This window comes from Episyrphus balteatus, chromosome 1 (assembly GCF_945859705.1).
Source record: "Episyrphus balteatus chromosome 1, idEpiBalt1.1, whole genome shotgun sequence".
NCBI lineage: Eukaryota > Metazoa > Arthropoda > Insecta > Diptera > Syrphidae > Episyrphus > Episyrphus balteatus.
In genome coordinates, this window is record NC_079134.1 from 130,580,868 (window position 1) to 130,602,730 (window position 21,863).

The 21,863-nt window shown below is 29.5% G+C and overlaps 1 protein-coding gene across 3 annotated transcripts in view; it reads left to right on the forward strand.

The window, feature by feature from the left end:
* LOC129907556 (uncharacterized) overlaps positions 1–21,863 on the forward strand; it is a 242,264-nt gene that overhangs the window by 146,613 nt on the left and 73,788 nt on the right. For all 3 annotated transcript variants that reach the window (XM_055983837.1, XM_055983836.1, XM_055983835.1), the window contains exon 2: positions 1,203–1,624. In XM_055983837.1, the coding sequence (XP_055839812.1) occupies positions 1,203–1,624 (422 nt within the window). The remainder of the gene's footprint in view (positions 1–1,202; positions 1,625–21,863) is intronic.

The window sequence follows — 21,863 nt, forward strand, 5'->3', positions numbered from 1 at the left end:
GAAAAAAAACATGATATTTTTTTACATTTACCCACATTGACCCTATATAAATAAAATATTGTTTTTTTTTCAAACGGCTCTAACGATTTTGACTTTTGTTAAAACAAAATTTATATTATACCAAATTTCATCTTCTTAAATTGATTTCTCGTGACTTTTTCCATAACATTATTATGGTACAATTTTGTGCCATCAAATGCGATTTTCTTACCTAAGGTGACCAACCTACTATATCTCAAGTAAAATAATCAACTAACCCTTTCAATACAAAAATTGACTTAGACCGTACTTCTTCATTTTGTGTTCTAGTTTAGATACTGCACGCGAATTTATTTTCAATAAAAAAAAAAATAAATTAAAAAAATAGTACGTATACACCACAGTGACCATTTTTTTTACAACTAATTTAGCAATATCCACATGAAGAACAAATTCAATCATTGTTTACATTTTTACTGCTTTAGATCGAATAATGTATGAAATTTATTTGAAAAGTTGAAAACTAAATTAAAAATAAAAAGCAAAAGCTCAAGTAAACTAATGAATTCAATACATTTATCCCTTTAGTAATACAAACACACACACAATCACTTCTATCGATTTACTGTTCCTTTTTTTTTTAGTTTTCAATCAAATTGACGAGAACAAACTGAACGATTCATTTAAATAGGTTTCATACGAAAAAAAAAAGGATTCCTAGTTCAAAAGATTAAACAATATTTGAAAGCTGATTATTTTGAAAAATTAAAACGATGTTTTTAACCTTACTCAATTTTGATTGATTTGGATACAAAACTCATAATAACCTAAGTGGAAAAACATTATAAAATTTTTCACACAAAATTTAAGTCTTTGATTAAACCTTTTTAATACATTCCATCATTAAGGCCATTATAATTATATTATCGTCCCTATTTATTAGCCTTTCAAAAGAATCCAATAAAATTCTCTCTCTAACCATATATAGGATTCATATAATCATCTAATGTTTCTCAATTAAGATTTTTTTCTTTGAATTATTATATCCTTTATTGCTGGATATTAATTTTGGCAATCTCTACTCGTATACCGATAGGATAAATATTGAAAAGAAATCGAAAATTAATATACCGAATAATGCCTTTTTAGGCATTTCCATTATAGAATCATTATAACGATGACCACCTATTGATTTTTCATATTTTTTTTTGTATATTTTCCAGGATTAACACCACACGTTAACAAGGATAGCAATACCCATGACATGAATAGGGATATAAATCAAAATTTAATTATGTCAGGATCACATCAAGCCACAGACATTGCGTCATCCAGTCATATCGTTGCCAAAAATCATCAGTTAACAAAAGAGGCAACAAGAATTCTTATAAATAATGCCAATGACCGGCTGCACCAACACAGTGGCAGCAGAAGCATCACTGGCAATAACATAATCGACACAAATACAGAGGACACAATAAATAACAGCAACAATGGAGGGACGTCTGTCATTGTGGATGGCAGCGGCGAGGATATATTCAAGACCCCAATGTTCTTTGGCACCCAGAACTCAACCATTGTGACAACGCAAATTGGTGCCACAGCACACATTCCATGCACCATTCATCACATTGGCGACGGCGTGGTGAGTACTACTCCGAGTATTATAAGTCTCGATAGTTATCATAACCAGTGTAGTAATTAAAAACAGAGAAAAGGACAATGGGTCGTGCGGAGGGGTCACATATAGAATTATTTGCGGGGGTGTCGGGGTGGGATATAGAGTACTTTGTACAGAGTCTTCCTTTCGACACATTAATTTTTATCCCTTTTTTGTCCGGCAGTTCAATCGGATTTATTATGAGCGTTGGCAGGGATTTACATATTTTTTTTTTTTTTGTTTTTCTTTTTTTGTGAGTACTAACGATAATGAATGACGTGGACTATTGTATGAATCATCATGTAAAAAGGCGCAGAAAAAAAAACAAACAACTTCTCGTTGAAAACTTTTTTTTAAAAGAGTTTCCTGGCATCCAATATCCATTATAGGTACCTTTTACTCGTAGGATGAACTTTTATAAATCAAATCTAAAAATAAAAAAAAAAAAAAAAAATAGTTTGACTGAATTATACGTAATATCCTGAAGCTGACAACATTGAGATTTATGTAGGTTTTCAGTTTTAAAGTGTTTTCAGAATTTATGAGGCTTTTATTTTTTTTTTTTTCAAACAGGAAAGCGGAAATTCCAAAAAAAAAAACAACAGAAAATAGAATTTAGAAATCCCCAAACGAAAGGAGATAATTAGAATAGAAACTAAGGGGAGAAAAGTTATATTCCTTTCAATTCCTCCATTCCATATAAATTTTCATGAAATTCAATTATTGTGTTCAGAGAGCCTTACTTTTTATATATATATCTTATATCTTTGAATATCTCTATGGATTTATGTATATGTGTTTGTGTATAGGTATTTAGTCTCTTTTGTCATCCATAAGCATCATTATTATCTTCAACTGGCTGCTGCATATCAATGTGTTGAGGTTTTCATAACATGACATCTATTCCCATAAGGAAATATAGCAAGGACAAAGGACAATGGTATATTATGAGTTTGATGCTGTCATTAATAATTGAGGGGACGACGACGTGCGTCGTAATCTCTTTGATATGGAAGCTAATTTTCCGCTTTACGATTTATTCTTCATACAGGGTGTTTTTTTTTAACAAAATTAAATGTTTATACGAAGCAAAAGTATCAGACTTTTAAAAGAACTCTGCCTCAATCGCTTGTTGTTAATTAACTTATTTTTTGTTAGGTAGTTATAAAAGCTAAAAGAAAAAAATTGAAAACAAAGTCCAATATGTCACGAAATGTAGGTATGTATACCGAATCGGTAAAATACACAGTAGTTACACATAAAAAGGTAACATCTTCCAAACTGACATTGGTCGCCAAATTGTCAAAACATGACAATTTGGTGACCAATGTCGGTTACAGTAATTTTTAATTGTTTTAAATTACCGATGAAAAACGCACAAAAACCGAAAAACCACGCACACAACAAATTTTTTAACAATTACACTGGTTTACAAAATTAAACTTTTTTATTGTTGCCGGAACAAAAATATACTTTTCTGAAGGTTTTCAGTGTGCTGAACTTGAATCCGAAGTCAAAAAAATTCTAGCAGCTCCCGTTTTTGAGATATTACCGTTCGAAAGTGCAGCACTTCGGACCTTATTCTTTTATATAAGGAAAATTGTTTGAGCATATTTAGTAACGGTTTTTATAAGAACTATTTACCACCTTTTTAAATCTGTTTAAATCTCTCCGATATCTTTTTTACTTCCCGAGATATCCTCAGTTGTTTGATATTTTTAAAAATTTTATAATGTCATTATCTTCTTTATGATATATGAAGCCAAACCCACTGACTTCAGTTTAAGATATCTCGGGCAATACATAAGATATTGAAAAGATTTAAACAGGTATCGAAAGATGGGAAATAGTTCTTATAGAAACCGTTACTAAATATGCTCAAACAATTTTCCTTATACAATAGAATAAGGTCCGAAAAACTCAAAAAAACGTTTTTTGCATTTTCTAACGGTAATATCTCAAAAACGGGAGCTGCTAGAATTTTTTTTACTTCGGATTCGAGTTCAGCACACCAAAAACCTTCAGAAAAGTATATTTTTGTTCCGGCAACAGAACCCTTGTTAACCAGTGTTATTGACTATTTTCCGCGAAGAAACACGAAGAAAATTTGTTATTTTTCAATTTATAATTTTTTTCAAATGACATTTTATAAATTAAAGCAAAAACAAATTTCCTGTTTACTGTGATTGAAATATAAAAATTAAAGGCCGACCTGACAGATTGGTGCCCATTTTTGGTAAAAAAAAAGTTCTTACATGGGGATGTGTCTATGTTAATAATGTATGTTTTTTGGTCGCTGAAACAGTAATGTTTTACATACACCCTGAAACAAAATTTTTTTTTAGGTTATCTCGAAAACCGGAAGTGGTAGGGCAAAACAGACTTTGAATTTGAATTTGGTTTTAGCGAGCCGAAAAACACATATTTAACATAATCGGACTCCCAGATAAAAAAAAAAATAAATTGCTCGACTGGGGTCTCACGTATTTGCTCCTATGCTTAAAGTAACTCTAATGTTAAGGCTTTTTATTCAAGAAATTTAAAATTTGATATTTTGAAATAATTTCATAAGTAGTAATTATAAGAAAATTAAATCTGTTTTAATAAATTAATTAAACACCGTTTTAAATGATCTTTTACAAAAAAAAAAACAAGTATGCCATTTTATTTCTTGTATAAAAAGATATTTTTAGAAAAAAATTTTCGAAAATCATTGGAGCCGTTTTTTAAAAAATAATTTTTTAAGTAGGTATAAAAATTTTCTAACGTTTTTCAAAAAAAAAGTTGGTATGCCATTTTGAAGAAATAATTAATTTACACATAAAAACGAAATTTAAAAATTTTTTGTCAACCCGTTTTCAAAAAATTGATTTTTCGAAAAAAAATTTTAAAATATTTTTTAAAAATCCAAAAGTGTGCTTTTTTTTTTAATTTTCTTAAATTTTAAAATACGCTCTTGTATAAAAATTTTCGTTGAAGTCAGGTTAGTCTTGTACGAAATATTCATAAATCAAAAAAAACCGTTCTATGACAGGTATCATTAATAACGGTACAAAAAATATTTTTTTTATTTCGAAAGTTGGCTCTTATGTGTAATACCATACAGAAAAATTTTAATCAATATCGTTAGAGCCATTTTTGAAAAAAAAACTTAATTTTTCTATTTCCGTTTTGTTCATAATTTTGGTCATAAAAATAAAATTTCAATTTCGCCTCTAGGGAATCAACCAGACCTGCTAAATACCAAGTTTGAAGAAAATCACTTCACTCGTTTACGGTGCAGCTCCAGATAGAGACAGACAGACAGACAGACAGAATTTCCGGACCCACATTTTTGGCATTCTCCATTATCGTTAAATTGTTATCTCGAGTTCAATTTTTTTTACGAATCGATGGGACAAAATGGTCTTCGGGTTCGGTTTAAGCAACCCAAAAAACATATGATTAACATAGGTACACCCCCAGGTCAAAACTTTTTTTGTTTTGTCATGAAAAATATAGTCTGTCACAAACTAACTAGGTAGTCACAAACAATTTCTTTGCTTACTTCCAATGAAATAAACAATTTTCAATAGAATGGACAGAATTTCAAACCACAAATTATGCATTATTGGAAATAGGCTATCAGAAACAATTTATTTAGCCACAAACGATTTCATTGGTAAATTCAAAATTTGTAAACAATTTTCAATCGAATGAAGTTAAACATTAGACAAGGTCTACTCGTGAAAATTTAGATGAAAAATGGTTAGTAAATAAAACATTTTCAAAAAAAAAAAACAGCTAAGATATTAAAGCTGCTTCCTGCTTTAAATTTTACGAACAGATAACCTTTGTTCACAAAAATTCTATTGTTAAAATGTCTGAATAATTTCACGCTGATTAATTGAATTAAATGTAATTGTAAATGTTTTCTGAATCACCCTTTATCAAACAAAATGACAAATTACGGAAGAGCAAATTTCCATGAATTTCCAGGATAATAATAATAATATGTCCTTCTGTGGTTAGGTTAGGTATAAGAACCTGCGTGCAAATTATATCTACTACCTATATAAGAAGACCCCTTTAGACAGATAGGTAGATAGATTAAAACACATTCATTTACTTTCATGTGCTTTGTTATCAACAGTTGGATTTTGTATTTTGATTAATGTGGTTAATGATTTGTTAATTTGAATTGAAATCAACTGGGGATAGAAAGACAATCTCATATAATAATATAGCTACCAATGCTGCTGGTGAATGTGAAAGGCGGCCAGCAGACATTTGGCTTGTAATTAATTAACTTGAATTGTAAATACAAATGGTTACATCGTTGTTGATTAAATTGAAAGCTTGATGTGATGTTTTGTGTGGTTTTTTGTTTATGATTGTTAGCCTTAAGGATTTTTAATTGAATATACCCATAGAGTTAATTTTAAGCATGAATAAATGCCATGGGAAATGGTATTTATAAAATTTATTTGATCTCTAACATTATAAAAACATGTCTAAAGGTACAACTTAAAAGAAATATTGTAGGTACCTACAATTTTAATTTGATTTTCATACCAAACATCGGACTTTTAAACAATTCATATTTTATGATTTTACAATGATTCGAAGGCTTAATTAGTCCAAAAAATGCATGACTGCCTTATTTTTCATTTAAGAACGAAAACGAGTGATTAAGTGCAATTAAAAAATTTCTGGTGATCTCATATTAAGAAAAGTTTTGAGCACTCTGCGAACAGTTGGCTTAATAATTTAGTGTTAGTTCAGTAAACTTATCGTTTTAATTCAAACATTGCAAACCAGAATCAGATGAAAAACTTGTTGTCAACATTTAAAGTATTTTGGTACATCGTCAGATGAAGTAATTAATTGCACAAAATGGAAAAAAAAATGTTTATCTTAAAAAAAAAAAAAATAAGTTGGTATATTTCATTTCAAAAATCAATTCTAGAAACTAGATACTAGAAACTTAATGTTTTACACACTATCTGTTTTCGGGCTAATTAGAGGTAATCTGAAAAACAAAAAATGGAAAAGCTTTTGGTTTTCCAGAAAATTCACGTTGAAAATTCAACGCTACCCGAAAAGAGTAGGTACCTATTAAAACTATTAAAATAAAATTTTCTTTCATAGAGTATGAATCAATTTTATTTCAGTAGGTATTTTTACAAGAAATTAATTACACTGGGATAAGAAAAATGGTTGAAAATAAAATAACAAAATTCTTGAAAAGTTCTAAATTATACCAAATAGAAAAAAATTCTATTGCAACCAGTTTAGAAAACATTAGATGTTTTTCGTTCAGTGTACTCTAAACTTCATCATTTTACATTTTCTTTAACCACAACCACGAATGAACGAATTTTATTAATTTCTTATTTTTATAATTTTCTACATAAATTGGCTCATTACATTAGAACTTAAAAAACTTTATAACTGTTGCACATTTTCTTTAAAAAAAATTGAAATTTGTTTTTCGATGCAAAATGTAAAAAAAAAAAAATTATAAAAATTTTTAAACACATGTGGTATAAAAAAAATCTATAGGAACGTAGATTGCCAAGTTATTTCGTTATGCTCGTCAAAAGGGCATTTCAAAATGGTAATAGTTGTTATCCTATCTAGAGTAATTAGGAAGTAATTGGTAGGGGAAAGTGGCCTAAAATGGCACCCCAAGGTAAAATGGCCCCCTTGCTAGAAATCGTCGAATCGAACATAATTAGAAAGTTTTATGAACGCGATTCTTTAGTTAATCTGGCAAAACCGACATAGGTATATGAAATTTTAGCAACTTCAAGCCATTTTTTGAAATTTGACAGGTCAAACTGTCTCTAACCACCTCAAAAAGTACACTTGTTAAAATTTTGTGAATTTTTTTTTGCAAAAAAAAGTATAAAAAACATTGCATTTTGGAAAAAGAAGTTAATACAGGGTATCCCAAAAGTAATGGATCAAACGAAATATGCAGATAGGCCAAATTTAGGGCTCTCAGAATTTGGTAACTTGTTCATCCCAAATCCTTACGGTTTTCAATTTAATGCAGTTTTTGTGAATTATCGAAAAATCTCGACTTTGCAACAGTATTTTGCTTCCTCCGGTCATAATTGATTTTTGTTTTTTACAATTCTTTCACTAAAACATTGCCTAATAATAAGAAATAATTATTTAATCAAAATATTTTTTATTTCATACGCCATTTTGCTGCAAATTATGTAACAGTTCCATGTTTTATAAAAACTCAATTTCTTACTTTTATTCGAGAGGAACATCCCGAAAAAAAATTGTATGGTGTGATACTGGTTTATTATTTTAAAAACTTGCCGTGTTATTGCACTTTTCAAAAATGTATACAAATTTCCAAAGTTCAAATTAGAACGAAAGATATTACAATTTTAATGCAAAAAAACAGGGGTTTTCAGAGCAAAATAACAAACAAAAATCGAGGCTTTTATTCAAAAAGAAATAAACAAACAACAGTCGAGGAAATGTGTTTATTTTTCTTTGTTATTTTTCTCTGAAAAGGCCTGTTTTGTTGCATTAAAATTGTAATATCTTTTGTTCTAACTTCAAGTTTGGAAACTTTTATACATTTTTGAAAAGTGCAATAACACGGCAAGTTTTTAAAATAATTAACCTGTGTCACACCATACAAATTTTTTGCAGTGTGTTGCTCTGAAAAAAAATTAAGTAATTGAGTTTTTATAAAACATGGAACTGTTAATTAATTTGCAGCAAAATGGCGTATGAAATAAAAAAATATTTTGATTAAATAATTATTTGTTCTTATTAGCCAATGTTTTAGTGAAAGAATTGTAAAAAACAAAAATCAATTATGACCGGAGGAAGCAAAATACTGTTGCAAAGTCGAGATTTTTCGATAATTCACAAAAACTGCATTAAATTGAAAACCGTAAGGATTTGGGATGAACAAGTTACTAAATTCTGAGAGCCCTAAAGTTGGCCTATCAGCATATTTCGTTTGATCCATTACTTTTGGGACACCCTGTATATGTATGCATGAAGTATTTCTTAATAATTTACTGTAATAATTTGGCTTAGAACGATTTTAGATTTTTCGGTATAAAAAATAAATTCAAAAACCCAAAATGGGTAAAATGGCCTACTTACTCGGGTAAAATGGCATACTTACTTTTACATTTTCATTTTTTGATAGTGAACATAATCGACCTACAGAGAGGAAGTCCTGGACTGAGGAAAGTCCTTGATTTCTTCCAAAATCTGTAAAAAAGCATCCAAAGCATTCAAAGTTCCAAAAATTACAGTAAGTAGACTAGAAACCAAAGTGAACAGGGTTTTGATTGACTAGCAGAAAGATTTGGGGGCGATTAAGCACCACTTGTTCCAAGAAAATGGAAAACGAGCCCTTTAACTCGATTTTTCATTTAAAATCACGTATGTTTGGACAGTGGGCCATTTTACCCATGTAAATTTGATCAGTGAAATTTGTAGACGCCTTGAAAATTAAAAATCTTAAATACTTTATAGAATTTTTTTAACTCGCAAAGCAATAAAATGTGAGAGTAATATATTAAAATTTGAAAAGTATATAAAATTTAAGTTCGAATGTTACTTTTTTTCGACATATGGGACATTTTCCTTAGGGGCGCTTTTTTAGGCCACCTTCCCCTTTAAAAACATGCAAAAAAAAAACGTGGTAATTTAATAAATTAATTTAATTGTATAACCTTAACTTTTTTCCACATTTCTACCACAAATGCATGGATTCCATCAGTTTTTATTTTTTTTTTTTTTGTTATATCATATTTTACAATAATTCTTATTATACAAAACCATTAAAAAAATGTAATAACCGTTCAACATTGGCTATAAATAAATAATTTAACTTTTTTTTAATGCAAAGTAGAAAAAAAAATATTTGTTTGCTAATTTGCCAATTGCCAGTTTAAAAGATAAAACAAGAATTGGCTCACAATATTAACTGTAAATAAAATTGCATCTAGCAAATATTGGATGTTTTTCGTAGCCCAATAAGATTGAGAATTGAACACAAATTAGAAAACATTGCAATATTTTTGATAAGGTTGCATATTGAGCCAACGGGACCGAAAATCTTTTTCTTCAAGCTGAGATCAATAAAAAGTCAAAACTCCAAAACAATCTGTCTGGATGCAGAATTGTATATGCCCATGCTTAAGCTGAGAAAGCATTAAGCATTGAATTTTGAAAACTAACTAGTACCTAAATATTTAGGTAATAAAATTTCGACAAAAAAAAATGGTTCAATTTTTTTTTTTATTTTGATTTTGAAAATTAATTTTTTCTTAAAAACACAATATATTATTATTGGTTCAACCGTTGATTTTTTCTTTTTTTCAAATTAAGTCAATTTTTTTTTAGAAAATTGTCCCTCTTGGAATAGAAATATTATTTTGTAAATCCAAATATGTAAATATCTTAAAGCTTTGAAAATTCCCTGAAAAGATATTGTTCATGATTTTCACAATTAGTTTGTTAAATTGTACCTACCGACAAAAGACACGAGCAACTTATTGAAATCCAATTCTCTAAATCTAAAAATAGAAATGAAAAATATATAATTCTTTACAAATCAAATAAAACTAACCTTCTAAGACAAAACAAAAATATATCCTAAGGTCATTTTATTGAGTTGAATTAATTGAAAACTCTATTTAAACAAAATAAATTATTTAACTGAGTTTGAAATAAACTTTTCTAAGTTACATTTCCAATGCCCTTTCTTTATTACAAAGGAAAAAAAGATACAAATATTTACTTAAAAATTCCAACTAAGAGAATAATAAATTGTCTGTATCACGTGTACAAGTTTATGTACCTACGAATAAAATATTTTTTCCAAATTTATTATCCATCTGAAAAATTTTCAACAATATTGACTCAAAAAAAAAAAAAAAAATAAAACAAAAAACTCATGTAGATCAAATTAAATTTTCTCCGAAATTTGAAGAAGATTCAATTTTTATATCTCTAAATGTTTCCATGTTTCCAATAAAAGCACTTCAAATTCATTCATTTAAATTAAAATGCTTTAGGCGACATTCCTACTACGCAAAATTTTACAAAGAAACATAATCTTCAAAAAAACAAAAAACAAAAAAAATGGCCAAATGGAAAAACATGTCCTTTCTCAAAAAAAAAAAAAAAAAAAAAATACATATAATAATAAATGAAAATGATAGCACAAGAATACAGAATAAAAAAACAAAGAAATCAAAAGAAACAAAGAAACAAAAAAATAAAATAAAAAAATATATCTAAATACAAAACGAAAAGACTTAATAGAAAGTCCTTGAATTGTTGATGATAATGGGCTATCCAAGAGGTTGATATGGGGTAGGTTAGGTTGGATTCTTGGATATGCTCGTGCAACCTCAAAGGCCCCAACGTATTTTATTTTGCTATATCTACCAACACCAACAAAAGTATTTTATCTAAGATGTGTGTCGCAACGGTAAACATGGGTGAAGACCACAAAATAGATACACGTATAATTAAGGAATGAGATAGAAGGACGCATGCAAAACATTAACCCTCAACACGTTAAGAAAAGAGGAAAAGAAGAACAAAATAACAAGAAAACGAATAAAGTCGTATAATTAATTTAAATACTCACATACCTACACACACACAGCAACAAAAAAAAAAAAATAAAGAAAGAAAAAAGATTAAGATAGACATAATTTGAAAATATAATTTGCATCTTTTGGCTTCTGTGAACTCTAGCACAAAGCAAATGAAGCCTCTTCGGGATCCTCTTTTTTTTTAAATAAATAATTCTTAGGAAAATAAAGGATGTGCGAGGAATAACTTAATTTTTTTTTTTAATATAGGTTAAAGCCATGCACACATGGAAGGAGGCTCTTTAAGATTCATCAAAGAGATATTTAAAAAGATTTAATAAAGTTATATAGAAACATTACGGGAGTATAAAAGTAAAAGGTCAAAGTTAAAAAAAGTAGCTGTAGCCTTCTTTTGTTAAGAAATAATTGATTAACATTTTTTTATATTAAAGATTTTTTTTAAACAATCAGGGAGAAGCATTTTAACTATTTACCAGAATTAGAATAGATAAAAAAAATACTGTTTGATTGAAAAATAATAAGAATATGTAGGTATTTATATCGTAAAATCAAAGCCGTTGCATTTGACAACATTTACAAAATTTATTGATTTATATTTAATGTCCCTGAGACAATTAATACCATTTCAAATTTAATAATTTATATTGAATATATGTCATCATTCTTATCTAAAATAATAAGAAGCTCAGGAATATTTTATCGAGAAGGAGAGAGTATGTTTATTAGATTTTCTTCCCATATTTGAAATATGCGTTTACCTATTAGAATGTACTCAATACTTTTATCAGGAAGAATCTGAAATGTTTTAAATCTTTTAATAACCTTAATTGATGTCTTGAACGTTACAATAAAATCAATTTTCTTCTTTATCTTTTATAACAAAATTTAATCTTTTATTAATTGGGAAGTGAAATCTGTCAAGAATAGAATAAGCTCTGGCACATTATGTATGTAATGTATTTACGTTTTTAATTCCGATATAATTGCAATACTTATACATATCAATTTTTTACATGGTCCTTTACCATGCAAATATTAGTAGTTTCTTATCAAAAAAAAAAATCGATTTTTTAATCAAAACCAACATTAAGATGATGGAGAAATTTAAATAAATTTGGAAAAATTGTTAAGCCGTTTTTGTTTTAAATAATTTTTTGAATAGTTACAAAAATAAAAAAAAAAAAAAACTTGTTATTACATTTTAAATAAATTATTTTCGTGGAGTAACTAAAGCTCAAAAATTGGCAATATTAGGGAACCCGGCTGAACAGCTTAGATTTTGATGATCTTTTTTTTCAAACGTCGGTAATTAAAAATACTTTAAAGTCTATAGATTAAAAATTGCTGGTGTTGCCGTTTTGATTTTTGAAATTTAATTGAACATTTTTGTGAATACAAAAATTTTTTTTCAAATATTTTTCTTAAATTTTATTTATTAATTGAAGCCAAAAGATTGTCTAGGAAATTCAAGGAAAAAAAATATATGGGATTAAGGGACAATCTTCCATCGTTAAAGCAATAGATGCAATTTTCTTATTAATTGTCATATTTGTAAAATTAAAATTATTTTTAATTTTAAAAAACAATACGGCAACATCGGCAAATTTTAATCTATAGACTTTAAAGTATTTTTAATTACCAACGTTTGAAAAAAAAAATCGTCAAAATCAGAGCTGTTCGGCCGGGTTCCCTAATAATCAGCTTTAGTTACTCTACTAATATTTCCAAACAAAATTTGAAGTGAATTTATTGATCTGTTTTGAAAAAATTGTTTTTTTGAAAAATAAAAAAAAACAATTTGAAATGTTTTTGAAGTTATACTTCTTATGGGAGATTTACTTTTTGACAAGAATGTCAAAGGGATTATGACGCGATCACCCTGGGTAGCAGGGCTGTCGTTTCACCTTTAGAGTAGGCAGTACTTTAGTATTTAAAAATGCAGTACGCCGCAGTACGGCAAACATAAAACACACAACACGTTGCAAGTTACATGTTTCATGTGGCAAGTTTTATGTGGCAAGTTGCGTGTGGCAAGTTGCATGTGGCAAGTTGAGTGTAGAAAGTTGCATGTAGCAAGTTAAATGTGGCAAGTTGCATGTGGTAATTTCCATGTGGCAAGTTGCCAGGGTTGCAAAAAGCTCACATTTCAGCTCAGCTCACAGCTCAGCTCAAATTTTGAGCTAGCTCACTTTTGAGCTAGGTACCATAGCTCAGCTCATTTTATCTGAGCTGAAAGTGAGCTGAGCTGAAAGTGAGCACCCCCAACTTCCAACGCCTATATCTCGGAATTTTGATGAAAATGAAAAAAAAAAGTTTGATGCCAAAAGGTAGCGGGGACTCTAACCTACATTTGGGTACAACTCTTATCCCTGTAGGGTGTAGGTCCACGCGTTCTCAAACCGGGAGAACTTAAAAGTAAAACAAAAAATAGACACGATTCTGAAAAAATAGGCATGATGTGGCGGTTTAACATGGAAGGCGATTTTTTTAAAATCTGACAATGTGCAAAGCGTAGGCCCATGACACAAGCTATCATTTGGTATCACTCCCGAAAATTGCTCTCAAGCGGTTTAGCTTCCAGGAGCGTTCAAAGATTCGGGGATTTTTCGAAAAAAAATTTTACCCCAACTTTCAAAGGCGATTTTCTCGGAATTTTGAAAAAAATCGAAAAACCGGATTATACCACTATCGGGTAGCTGAGAATATAAGCTTTCATATGGCACCACTCCACTGTCTCTAGATCAAAGCGTTCCATTGCCTATATCGCGGAATTTTGAAGAAAATGAAAATAAAATTTTTGATGCCAAAAGGTAGCGGGGACTCTAACCTACATTTGGGTACAACTCCCATCCCTGTAGGTCCACGCGTTCTCAAACCGGGAGAACTTAAAATTAAAAAAAAAATAGGCACGATTCTGAAAAAATAGGCATGATGTGGCGGTTTAACATGGAAGGCGATTTTTGTTATATCTGACAATGTGCAAAGCGTAGGCCCATGACACAAGCTATCATTTGGCATCACTCCCAAAAATTGCTCTCAAGCGGTTTAGCTACCAGGAGCGTTCAAAGATTCGGGGATTTTCCGAAATTAAAAATTTACCCCAACTTTCAAACGCGATTTTCTCGGAATTTTGAAAAAAGTCGAAAAACCGGATTGTACCGGAATTTTTTTTATGATAAAAAAGAAATATTTTACTAAAAAAATAGAAATATATTTACTATTAAAAAAACCAAGAGAAAAGATCACGAAAAATTATCTGTTTTATTTATAAAAATATCCATGTGTTAAAATAATTCCATTAATAACTAGAACCAAACATCTTAAGCTATGGTGTTTTATAAAAGTTTAAAATATCTTCAAATTTTATTATACTTTCCAAATAAAAATCAATGTATCCTCTCACCCATCACAGCTCAGCTCAGCTCACTTTACCTTAGCTCACCCAACAGCTCAGCTCAACCATCAGCTCAGCTCACTTTCAGCTCAGCTCAAATGAGCTGGAGCTATGGTACATAGCTCAAAAGTGAGCTAGCTCAAAATTTGAGCTGAGCTGTGAGCTGAGCTGATCTCACTTTTGAGCTTTGTAGCAACCCTGCAAGATCCATATTGCTACTACTAGTGCTGAAGCACACACAATTCTCATAAAATTACCATATCGCACATTTTATGCGCAATTCATTTACTTTCGTTAACCCTTTCGGACCCAGCGTTACTCTCATGTAACATTTTTTTTTAAATTCGTAAAAAATATTAAATTAAACAATTTTTTAGGTTACGATGGCTTAATTGAAAGATAATAATGCCTAGTTACTGGATTGTTACAAAAAGTTAGTCAAATATCATACCTTTAATTTTTTTTTATCGAGAAAGGGACTAAAATTCACATTTTTTTTTTTTTTTTGCAAAAAAATTTTTTTTATACATGGTCATAATTTTGAAAAAAAGATATACAAAATTTGAATGCAGAAAGTGTTTTCTTTTTTTGCTTAGAAGAAGTAGCATACATTATAGTTTCATAAAAAGTTATTTTCTCAGTTCTCCTACTTTTTTTGGTGGTCATAGGCAGTGCATGTTACTTACATGTAACATGAGAAAAACACATTAGTTTTGCTATTTATTATTTTGGAAAATAAGTTTTTGCTATTTATATTTCTTAGTTGGGATGTTTTTGACCCGATAATACCGAAAAAATATTTTTTAATATTGATTTTCATAGCTTGGGTTCGAAAGGGTTAAGCATATACCGTACGTTCTGAACCGCACAACATGAGTAAATTTCACAGAATAAATTGAAAACTACATGGACGCAAGGAGGATGAAAGAATTAATTTATTGTTCACTTGATAAAAATGTAAAAAAACGAAGTGTGGATTAATTAATTTAATAATAGAAATTAAAAATATCAAATGAAATTCATTTACATAAATACTGAATGAGAAGTATAACTTCAGTCGTGTGTACAAGTGTACATGTGTACACACACTCTTTTTTTTTTTGTGTTTGAAGTCAGATTGTGAGAAAATTGCATTTATCGCTTAAACGATGGAATATTGTAACTTAATCCCTTATATTTTTTTTCTTAAATTACCTAGAGAATCTTTTACTATCATTTGTTTTATGAAATTTAAGCAAAAAAAATAGTTTTGTTCAAAAAAAAAAATTATTTTTAATTTCAAAAAACAATACGGCAACATCGGCAAATTTTAATCTATAGACTTTAAAGTATTTTTAATTACCAACGTTTGAAAAAAAAAATCGTCAAAATCAGAGCTGTTCGGCCGGGTTCCCTAATAATCAGCTTTAGTTACTCTATTAACATTTCCAAACAAAATTTGAAGTGAATTTATTGATCTGTTTTGAAAAAATTGTTTTTTTTTTTTTGAAAAATAAAAAAAACAATTTGAAATGTTTTTTTTTTTTTTTTTAATCCAAAGTTGACTTTTTAGATTTTTGTTCTTCTTTTTTTAATTCAGGCTACTAAAAAATTAGATTTCAAGATCACAGTTATATAGTGAGTATATACTGTTGATTAGGGTGGGTCAAAAAAATCGAAATTCGTTTTTTCGATTTTTTACTCCAAAAAATCGATTGCTAGACACCTCTAAAATATACAAATAATTGACTTGTTAGCAAATTTCTTTACATATTCTTGTAGAAAATTGAACGCTTTACCAAAAAGACATTTTTGAATTATCTAACCGTTTAGTAGATATTTGAGGTCCAAAAATCGAGAAAATCTTTTAAAATTCGTTTTTTGTTCTTAATTTTGTAACAAATTGAAAAATTATAATAATCAAATGCGCATGACATATTCTTGTAGGAAACAGATTGCTCCACAAAAAAGGGCTTAATCACATTTTTCATTAATCTAACCATTCTAAAGATATTCGAGGTCAAAGTTAAAAAAAAATTATAAAAACAATTTTTACTTTTCAAAATTTTCCAATTCACTGAAACTTCATTATTTTCAAATTAACAAGATGTATTTTTGTAGGGGCTTAAACGTTCTACAAAAAATTCCTTGGAATCAAATTGATTGCTTTAACTGTTTAGAAGATATTCGTATCCAAATCGCAATGCATACGGGTCATGAGAAAACTATTGAAATCAGTGGATATTGGTTTGGATACGAATATCTTCTAAACGGTTAAAGCAATCAATTTGATGGAAAGGAATTCTTTGGCCTATGGCTCCTTAAAAAGGTTGTCTCAAACGTCAACAACGAAACCAAAACGGATGATAGCAATGTATTTTGTGAGTTAAATGCATTCGAAAAAAAATCAAAGAATATAGTGACTGTGTGAATTTCTTTCAAGTAGCTTTATAAAAAATCTTAATTTTTTCAGTTTTTGTTATGAAACTTTGATTACATCTCTGCTACTTTCTTCAATATTCTAAAAACTAAATGATTGGACAATTCTCTAGCTAACGTTAGTTATCAGCTTAGAGGAAGTTCTGACAACTTTTTCAAACAACATAAAATTATAGAGCGAGAAATAAAGGCTTGTTGCAGAAAACCAACAGGAGACCCTTGATATAGCTAGTATTTGTTTACTATCAATAAATCCTAATGATTTTTTTGGGCCCCTAAGATGGCATATTTTTTGGGGTAAGATCCCTGAAAAGATCGCATGGGTTATTTTGGAGTGTGTTTTTTTTCACTTTTAAAAAATCCATTTATTTTTTTTTTTTTTATTGGGGCCCGGATTTTTTTCAAGTACCTACCTAAAAATGGACTTGAGTTTAGTTTAGTTTAATAAAGTTGTTACCATTAAATAATTCTAATTTTAAATTCTACAAAGTAAATCCATATCAAATTTAACAATCAAAGTTTTTGATACCGAAACAATAATAAAAAATATAAGAAATTAGCTGAGTATTGAAAGAATAGCTGAATTACTTCAAAAATTAAGTATTTAAATCCCGGATTTTTTTTTCTTATCATTCTTTATAAAACCCCCTGACGGCAAAAACTTGTACCAATCAAATAAAATCTTTTGAAACTTCAACTACTCATGTGTCTTGTTAAACTAAACAGTTTCTTAAAAATACGACATCGGCAGGAGGTAGTTTTCAAGTGTTCTTTATACTTATCCCAAGAAACATAAACATTTCCTATTTGTACCATACAGGATTTTAACTGCTAAGAAAAAAAAAATTACTTCAAATGATATACTACTTAAACCGTATAAAACTTTATCTATATCAAAAAGTTTATTGTTTAGTTGTTATGTTGTCACAACAAAGTTAATTCATGATAGCAAACAGAAAGGTCTCTATACTCAAGTAGCTTTCTATGTATATTACACTTAACTTTAAGTTCCTTTTGCTAACGACATTATAAAGTATATCTTTTCTATTCTTTATACAAAAAGATATATATCTATAAAGATACTTAACCCTGGAAGGTTATGCTTATTTAACGCACACTAAAGTTATCCTTCGTCGAATCGACGAAGCCCATCTTAAAACCTACGCTCTACTCAAACTATGGTGGATTTGATTTTGAAATTTCGCATTAAAACCTTTCAACATATTTTCTAAACAAAAACTTACATTTTTTGCAGATATCATAATGTTTTCCTCACTTAAAATTAAAATTATTTACTGATGTTTTTAGGGAAATTTCAAAATTTGAAAAATGTGTTCGTCGATTCGACGAAGCATAACCATCTAGGGTTAAAAAAAAAATGCCAAGAGCATAAAACAGATTTGCCTCAAGTGCGCATGTTATTTATATAATTCTCATTAGATATAAGCTTCTAGGTTTCCTTTCCACTTTTTTGTAAAAAAAAAACCAGGAAGAAAGCCCCCATGTTTACACAAAAAAAAACAGAAAAAAAACGAACATTCCTTATTGTTTCCTCTTGGAGCAGTTTTATGCGATTATTTTAAGTGGAAAAAGTATATTCTCGTTGACCGATTATGATGATGATGATCATCGTCATTGTTTTCGACATCACATATTGCAGTCACTTGGATAATTACCTCAAGCACTCTGGGTGCTTGCTGCCGCTCTTACTCTTTGTATACACAAATAACTGCAAGAGTTCATCTTCCTTTGCAGTATAGAGAGAGAGACTATGAAACAGGATATGTGGGGATATGTCCTTTCAACTGTTCAACTGTCTCTATGTTGCTGTTGTCTTCGCGAGCATATGTTTACGCTCTACTTATGGAAAATAATGGGCCAGCAGCTAAACATCCTTTTGTGTGTCATGCATGAGTTGTCTGCTACTGCTACTGCTGCTGTGCATGCATCAGGATAACAATAAAACTGGTCGGCTAGAGTACCTTTCAGTAAAGTGGCTTTTTTGCTAAATATATGCATTTTGAAACAAACACACCCATATTCCATACCAAGTCATTAACAATATTAAATTTGAAAAAAAAAATAAAATTTATATAAAAAAAATGAATATCCTTTAGGAGGAAACAGAACGATTCAAAGCAAAGCAAGGATCCAAAATTATACAATTTCATGCAACACACGAGATTATCCCACACACATAAGCTAACAACATCATACTGTACACAACGTCATTTTGAGATAAAGGCAACCTCAAGTTCTCAAACGAATTCAAATCTGAAAATTAGATTTCATCTTTCCGTTTGCCGGGTCGTCAGTTGGTGTACTATAGTCGGCAGTTGGCAGAAGCTTGGCAGCATCACAACACACACGGAATATAGAATATATGGAAGGGCTACCTCGGGAAATGTAAATAGACACACATGCATATGTATGAAAAAAGGACACCAGAGCATGCGAAGCAAGTAAACAGCGTATCCTTTCCACACAAAGTTGCTGACTGATCCTTTTGCTGATTGTATTATTATATTGTTGTGTGGCTTGTTTGCAGAAGCTACAAACATTATATATGTATCTCTAGTACTGGCATAATATCTGTTCTATGTAAGTATGTATATTTTCATAGCCCAAGCCGAGCTATATTCTGTTTTCTGTTCTGTCATGGCGACAACAGGAAAGCCTTCATGAATTTTAAGGACATGTTTACTGCTGTGTTTGCTTTTCTTTTATCTCTTTTTTTTTTTTGGTATACAATTTAATATATAATTTTATTTTTACTCTTCTACAGAACTCAAAGATATACATCTTTGAAAAAAAAAAACATAATAAGACTCTTCGCGGAATTTGTTCATTTATGTGTTTTGTTTTGTGTGAATACCTTCCTACTTACAATGTGTAGGTACATTACTCAAGGCCATATTTTAACGAAAGAAAGTCTTCTTAACACTGTTTTCAATTGAATTTTTTTACAACGAACAAAAAAAGTGATCTTCAAATATATGTTGTTTCTGAAGAAACAAACCTTTATTCCGTTAACCCTCTACTGCATGAATTAATATTAGCGGACGAAAAAATTAAAAAATGCTTTACATGGGTTCTTTGGGATGTTTCAAAACGGTTTTCACTAAAAAAAATTTTTTTAATTAATTTGTTTAAAAAATTTGTTTATAAGCCAAATTTGGCTTCGTATGCATTAAGGGGTAAGAAATTTTATTAATTTTATTTATTCAGATTATGTAAAGAATACAATTAAAAATATCAAAAGATAAATATTTATCATTTAAAAACAAAATAATGTAAAATAAATACATTGCATTACAAAAAGTTAAGAATTAATTCAAATTTGGCTTATTTTAAGCCATGGAACCGAGAAAAGCAATTTGTTTTTTCCGTTAAATATATTTTTTTCTGGTTCTCATTCTTTCCACTGTCGAAGTAAGTCTTGCTCCAACATTTTCACCCACTCCCAGATCTTACAAAAGCTAAGAAGTAATAAAATTATTGAAAAATATTATAAGTGAGCCCCCCTTTCCCTGAAATTTGTGTGGTTACGCCGCCGGAAATGGGGTTAACATGTGAAAAATGTCTCTAAAAGCGAAGGGACTCCATTTCTGAATAAAACATAGCTTCCAAGCAAAATAACAATGTAAAGGAACAAAATTTTCCAACAAAAAAGTTTTACATATTGTGTAGATTTACAACCCCTGAATGCATACGAAGCCAAATATGGCTTCCCTACTTTTTGCCCTCCCAAGACCAGGCCAATAACTTTTTTTCAATAAAAATTGGTTCATAGCATACACAATTAGACAATCGATCCTAAATAAATTTTTAATTCCACTTTACTTTCCAAAGAAACGCAGTAATTAACACTTAAAGTATGAATATATTCTACACTTTCGATTTCAATGCACACGACTGATCGACTCACCTGTGATCATAAAATCCACCTATATTTTGTGTCGGACATACGAAAAAACTATCTCTATGGGTTCTCAGAAACACAAAGAAGAGGATTGTATTGAATCTTGACCATTTTTTTGTGACAGAGAAGAGACAAGTGCTTTCAAACTGACAAAACCATATTTGGCTTCGTATGCAGTAGAGGGTTAAAATTGAAGAATTTGAAGATAATTAAAATATGAAAATTCGGGCTTCTTTGGAATGAAACGTGAAAATTAGGATCAAAAAGTAAACAAAAGGCAAGGAGTTGAATGGAAGGTATTCAAAAGTTTCATTTTTTACTTGCGATATAGATACTATAGGGCAAGTTTAGGATTCGTAAAAAAAATCGAACTCGAGATAACAATTTTACGTGACATTACGATGATAGAGAATGCCAAAAAAGTGGGTCCGGCAATTCTGTCTGTCTGTGTGTGTGTCTGTCTCTATCTGGAGCTGGAGCCTAAACGAGTGAAGTGTTTTTCTTCAAACTTGATAGTTTGCAGTTTTGGGTGATTCCCTAGAGGAGAAATTGAAATTTTATTTTTATGACCAAAACTAACGGTACCTGCCATATAACGGAAATACAAAACTTAATTTTTTTCAAAAACGGCTCTAACGATATTGATTAAAGTTTTTGTGTGTAGTATTACACATAAAAGCCAACTTTTGAAATAAAAAAAAAATTTTTTGTACCGTTTATTAAATAATAAACGGTACCTGCCATAGAACGGTTTTTTTGGTTTCTAAATATCTCGTACAAATTTTTTTTCGAAAAATCGATTTTTTGAAAACGGTTTCATGAAAAATTTTGAAATTTCGTTTTTTGTGTAAATTAATTATTTCTTCAAAATGGCATACCAAGTTTTTTTTT